The 6,000-nt window shown below is 41.4% G+C and overlaps 1 protein-coding gene across 1 annotated transcript in view; it reads left to right on the top strand.

Annotated features, from left to right (window-relative positions):
- The first annotated feature begins 2,139 nt into the window (after nt 1–2,139).
- Nucleotides 2,140–6,000, top strand: part of LOC100688545 (guanylate cyclase 2G-like) — a 46,227-nt gene continuing 42,366 nt past the window's right edge. Inside the window, 3 exon segments of the mRNA XM_038579233.1 lie at nt 2,140–2,441; nt 2,443–2,521; nt 4,820–5,168. Of these exon segments, the coding sequence (XP_038435161.1) occupies nt 2,140–2,441; nt 2,443–2,521; nt 4,820–5,168 (730 nt within the window).

The following is a 6,000-nucleotide window of genomic DNA, read 5'->3' as shown; positions in this document are numbered from 1 at the left end:
TCGGATGCATACTGAGAATTAACATTCCTATTCAGCAGTGTATGTCTATTTATTAAACTCTCATCAACACCGAACCTTACTGGTATCTTCTTCTGGTTTTCACCATACCCATGTGTAAGTGCTTAAAAATACAAAAAGAACTCATACAAATTATGATTAATATTAATTTGCATGTTTAAAGGCCCAACACTGTGCTGGATCTGAGGATCCAAGAAGGGACACAGACAGTCACCTTGGCCTCAAGGATTCTCAGAGAAAGATAATCTGTAAACATAAAGAATCTAAAAAGTGGGAGTATAAGTTTTAAGGAGTTTGTATATGGAAGGGGGAGAGGGGATGCAGAGCATGTAATAAAACATTGTTTCTAGAATCCTAGCTTTGTCATTAGGACTGGTACAATGATACATCCATCAAGGATGCTCCCTTATTGAGTTCTTACTAAATGGTAAACAGCATGCTAAGGAATTATGTAATCTCACAATATCTTTACAACAACCCTCTGAGAGGGGTGATGTTGTGTTATTCTGAAATTGAGGAAATTAAGGCACAGATGTAACTGACTCACCCAGGCCCACAAACATCTGGTAAACCATCTGAGTCAAAGTGGTCCCTGGAACTCTAACTATGGTTAGAGTACAGGAGTCTGGACTCAGATGATTTGCCAATTTGACCCTGAGCTGTCCTAGTAGAGGAGAGAAGGAATCTGTAGCTCAGTGAAGAGCCAGTTATGATGAGTCTGGTTTGGGGCAAAGCCAACCCCTCTAATCCACAGGTTTGGAAATAGCTCTCTGAGGTAGGCAAGGTTCATTATTGCCATCCTGGGGACTTGCTACTGAAAGGACATAACTAACAGGTGGATAGTCATTGGCTAGTCTTTCCCTCCTCTCACTTTAGACTGTCTCAAAGTTTCTCAAGCCTGAGGGCATGTTAAATGTAGATTCCCAGGGTAAATCCAAGACATTCTGGTTTAGAGGGTCTACAGTGGGGCCCTTGAATCTATCTATCTGACCATTAGGAGATATTCATGTATGTGGTCCTTAGATCAAGCTTTGAGAACCACAGCAAGTTTACTGTGCCAAAATACATAATCCTGAGGTGAATAGATGTCAGCCCCTTCCCTGCCAGTGGGATCCAGAAGAAAGCCTATGGTAGGGGGAAACTAAACCCTTTATACTGATGAGCATTTGCCTAGGTGGTGGCTGGATCTTCTTACCTGGGCATAGCAATGACTTTCCAAGGGACCTGCCATCCCTGTAATACTTCACGTAAAGTAGTAGTTCATATGTAAAATATTATATATGGAATACTTCATATGTTATTCATCAACAAAAAATTGTCTCCAGCTTTTCCCTGGGCTGTTTAGAGGAAAAGTCAGTGTTATCCATCAGTAATCTCTCCCTGGTGCCTGGCTGAGGGATACAGGCTGTACTGGGTGTCGGCAAATCCCCTCACAGCCATCAGCTCACTTAATCTAGGAGAATTTCCTATAAGATGGATTCAGTAGGTGAGGATCATCATCATTACAATGATATCAACAACATCAATCAACACTGTCATCATCATCACCACCACCATCATCTAACGTGGATGAAATGGTTCTTTGCTCAGGCATTGTGCCAGGCACTGGATCACTTTCAGTCCTCATCATGTCACTTTAGTAACGATCCCTTTATAGTTTTACCCCCATTTTATGGATTAGGAAATTAAGGCATAGAGAGGGGAAATAATATGTCCCAGGTCACACAATATGTGGTGGAGTTAGAATTCCAGCCTAGGCCATTTGCTTGAACTTGAGTGGTTCTCATGATTTTTCCTTTACTGGTGAGGGAGGGATCTGAGAATTAGGCAGATAATGTAGGGGTTATGTGACCTTCCCAGAACCATGAAACTTATCATTGGTGTCACTGGATCCATTACCAGGTTCTTGCTGACTCCCTGCCTGAGCTTCTTTCAATACTGCTGCTTCTAGATGTATTAGAACAGACTCTGAAAAGGGAAGGTTTTGGTTAATTAATGGTACTGAACAGAAGCATGCTGTGATCCTCAGGGAACTCTGCATTGTCATTTAAGCTCCTGGCATGAGTGACCAGCAGGCTGAGTCTCTAAGTTCTGCAGTGATACTGTTGTTAGATGCCATTCATGGCTCTCAGGATAGGTGCCAAGGCCTCACTCAGATCTGGGCTCTGTTTGGGGAATGAATGTCATGCTGCCCACCCAACACTAGTTCTGACAGTCTTTACCAGTATGCTGGTGACTTGGCTTGAGGCTGCTAACCTCACTGTAGGCTTCCAGGCCCCCTAGAACATCTCCCATCCATTCAGTGTGCAAAGGTTGGGTTCAGGCCTCCAGACTGCCATGAACAAGATTAACTCAGAGACAGTGGACCTTGGAAACTTCAGCTGGGAGTTCACTTATGCCAACTCAACTTGCAGCATCAAGGAGTCTCAATATTTTCACCAGTCAGGTCCAGAGAGAAGAGATTTCTGCCCAGTTTGGACCAGCATGCCCAGAAACAGCAGAGGTAAAGTATAGCCTTCTAAAAACTTTGGCTGAGTTTTCATTGAAGAGATGGTTTTAAAGGTAATGGAACAGATATGAATAATCTCTTGGCAAGGATGACATTATTATAAATAGGTTTGGGGTACCATTTCTTTGAGATGTAATTAGAACAGTTAATATTCTCTTTAAAGAAGGCCCTTCATATCAATATTTGTTAGTTTGCTCACTAACTGGTGGATGGTCACTAACAAACTTGTGGATTGTTTGGACTTGGTGCTGTTGTGTGTAGACTTCTTACTATTTACTCAAATGTTGTCAGCCAATTAATGTTTTGTTTCAAACAGAAAAACATCATTTGTTTGTGTAGGTTTCCCTTTGGTGTGTAATAGATTATTCAGGGGTGGTAAGGGTAAATGGGAAAGAGTGAAATACAACAGATTGCAGTAAACCAGGGCAAGCAAAGAAGACAAATGACTTGTATCTGTTTATTTTTTTTCTATGAAATACTTTTAATTAATTTATATATGCCCACCACCTGCCTAGTAACTACTAACCCATATCAGCTACTCCATCCACACACCATTAGAATTCTTTTACTGTTTTCCATATTATTATTATTTATTGTTATTTTTTAATAATAGATTTATTTTTTATTGGTGTTCAATTTGCCAACATATAGAATAACACCCAGTGTTCATCCTGTCAAGTGCCCCCCTCAGTGCCCGTCACCCATTCACCCCCACCCCCCACCCTCCTCCCCTTCCACCACCCCTAGTTCGTTTCCCAGAATTAGGAGTCTTTATGTTCTGTCTCCCTTTCTGATATTTCCCACACATTTCTTCTCCCTTCCCTTATATTCCCTTTCACTATTATCTATATTCCCCAAATGAATGAGAACATATAATGTTTGTCCTTCTCCGATTGACTTATTTCACTCAGCATAATACCCTCCAGGTCCATCCACGTTGAAGCAAATGGTGGGTATTTGTCATTTCTAATGGCTGAGGAATATTCCATTGTATACATCCCACATCTTCTTTATCCATTCATCTTTCGATGGACACCGAGGCCCTTCCACAGTTTGGCTATTGTGGACATTGCTGCTATAAACATCGGGGTGCAGGTGTCCCAGCGTTTCATTGCATCTGCATCTTTGGGGTAAATTCCCAACAGTGCAATTGCTGGGTCGTAGGGCAGGTCTATTTTTAACTCTTTGAGGAACCTCCACACAGTTTTCCAGAGTGGCTGCACCGGTTCACATTCCCACCAACAGTGTAAGAGGGTTCCCTTTTCTCTGCATCTTCTCCAACATTTGTTGTTTCCTGCCTTGTTAATGTTTCCCATTCTCACTGGTGTGAGGTGGTATCTCATTGTGGTTTTGATTTGTATTTCCCTGATGGCAAGTGATGCGGAGCATTTTCTCATGTTGCGTGTTGGCCACGTCTATGTCTTCCTCTGTGAGATTTCTGTTCATGTCTTTTGCCCATTTCATGATTGGATTGTTTGTTTCTTTGCTGTTGAGTTTAATAAGTTCTTTGTAGATCTTGGAAACTAGCCCTTTATCTGATATGTCATTTGCAAATATCTTCTACTTGTATCTGTTTAGTTAATGGGATTAGCTTTGCAGAAGTCCTTAGTGTCTCGTGCTCCGAGAGGTGTGGATACAAAAGCAGAATATGAAGGAGCATCGCAGCCCTCATTCTCAAAAATACTGCAGAACTGTCGTTAGTGGCTGCTATCAAGTGAAGTTCATGTTTGAACTTGGATCTTAGTCTCTTCTGGAATTTTTCTTTTGATACATTTCTAGCTGTCCAGAGCCTACCCATTCTTTCAGTGAAGTTCAAATGCCACGGAGTTTTTCTTCACTCCCCTACCCTCACTCTTTATATCCCTAATTCCCCAATCAGAAGTAATGTCTTACTTCTCTTAACTCCTCTAAATCCCTAGCCTATAAATATTGAAGGGTATATTTAACTCTGAAGCTATTTTTATATGTCTTACCTTCCATAATAGTTGATCATAAGCTCCTTTAAGAGCAAAGTCCTCCAAGTTGGTTGTAAATAGGTTCCTAATGACAAGTATTGAGAAACGAATAAGGAACACATTAGTCAATAAATGCTTGCTGTGGTGATTATTCTTGTCCTTTGAGATTTTGCATCCTCAAGATGGCTCCAAGACATTATCATCAATATTCCAAAAAAGAGGGTCCAGTATTACCCACAGACTTACTGAATCCTAAGTTTACAAAGATACCTTACAATGGAGTTTGAGTATAGTGTAAACTCAATTATGGAAAGACATTCTTTTTGTTCTTTTCAAGATTATTGGCTTGCTGGACTCAGAGTGGGATATCCCTGTGTTTGACTTTGTTGGACAAACTGCAAAACTGAAGGACAACTTCTTATATGACACCTATGTGAAACTTGTGCTGTCCATGCACAGAATTGTTGATGTGCTCCAGAGAAGTCTCCAATACCTCAGCTGGAAACATATTGGGATGTTTGGAGGTCACTCTGGGACTTCCTCTTGGGATGCAGTGGATGAATTGTGGAAGGTTGTAGAGAATGGACTCAAATCCCATTTCACCATCACTGTCAGTGTGAAATACACCAACAATGATCCAGCCTCGTGTCAAAAGAATCTCAGGGCTGTGTCATTGGTTGCCAGAAGTAAGTAGGAAAGAGTCATCTGTTGCTTATGTTTAGAGAGACTAATAGGAAAAGCAGATTGTTTGAAAAAAAAAACTAAGAACTATTCATTTTTCTATGGGGGTAAAAAGCAGAAGGAAATAGGGTGCAAAATTAATGATACATAAAAACATCACCAACAACAAAGTTGGTTTTTTTCTTCAATCTAAAGTGAAATCCCTGACACAATAGTGTTATGATGCACAGAGTAGGTTCTGGAAGCATATTCCAGGTGGGCTGGGTCCTCACATTTGGGTTATTGTTTAGAGCATGGGCTCTGGAGATAGACAGCCCTAGGTTTGAAACCAGCCTTTGACACTTTCTAGCTGTGTGCTCTTGAGCAAGTACATTAACCTCTCTGTGCATCAGATACCTTCCCCGAAAAATGGAGACAATCATCCTATCTTACAGAATGATGAGGATTAACTAAAGTCATATCTGTAAAGTACTGAACATAATAACTAGTCAGCATAAGATAGCAATTATTTTTATTGTGGTACTTAAGAGGCTCTACTTTCTAGCATGAATTAGTAACTGACTCCGTTCTGTTCTTCAAAGAACTTAAGCCCCCTATAGTCTTTCTGGCCTTGGGACTGGGGACTTGCTGATCCCTTGGGGCTGGAGTGCTACCGCCAACTCACCCCACCCCACCCCACCCCACCCAGCACTCTTTCTACAGGTAGCTTCCTTTCATCCTTCCAGACTCAGCCCAGAGCCCACCTCCTCCAAGGGACCTTTTCTGACTACCTGATATGGAGCAGTACGCCCCCACCACACAGACACATTAACATCAGAGCATCCCCTTCACCAATTA

This window comes from Canis lupus, chromosome 28 (genome assembly GCF_011100685.1).
Source record: "Canis lupus familiaris isolate Mischka breed German Shepherd chromosome 28, alternate assembly UU_Cfam_GSD_1.0, whole genome shotgun sequence".
NCBI lineage: Eukaryota > Metazoa > Chordata > Mammalia > Carnivora > Canidae > Canis > Canis lupus.
Note: the sequence above shows the minus strand (reverse complement) of the source record. Positions and strands in the feature narration are given on the sequence as shown.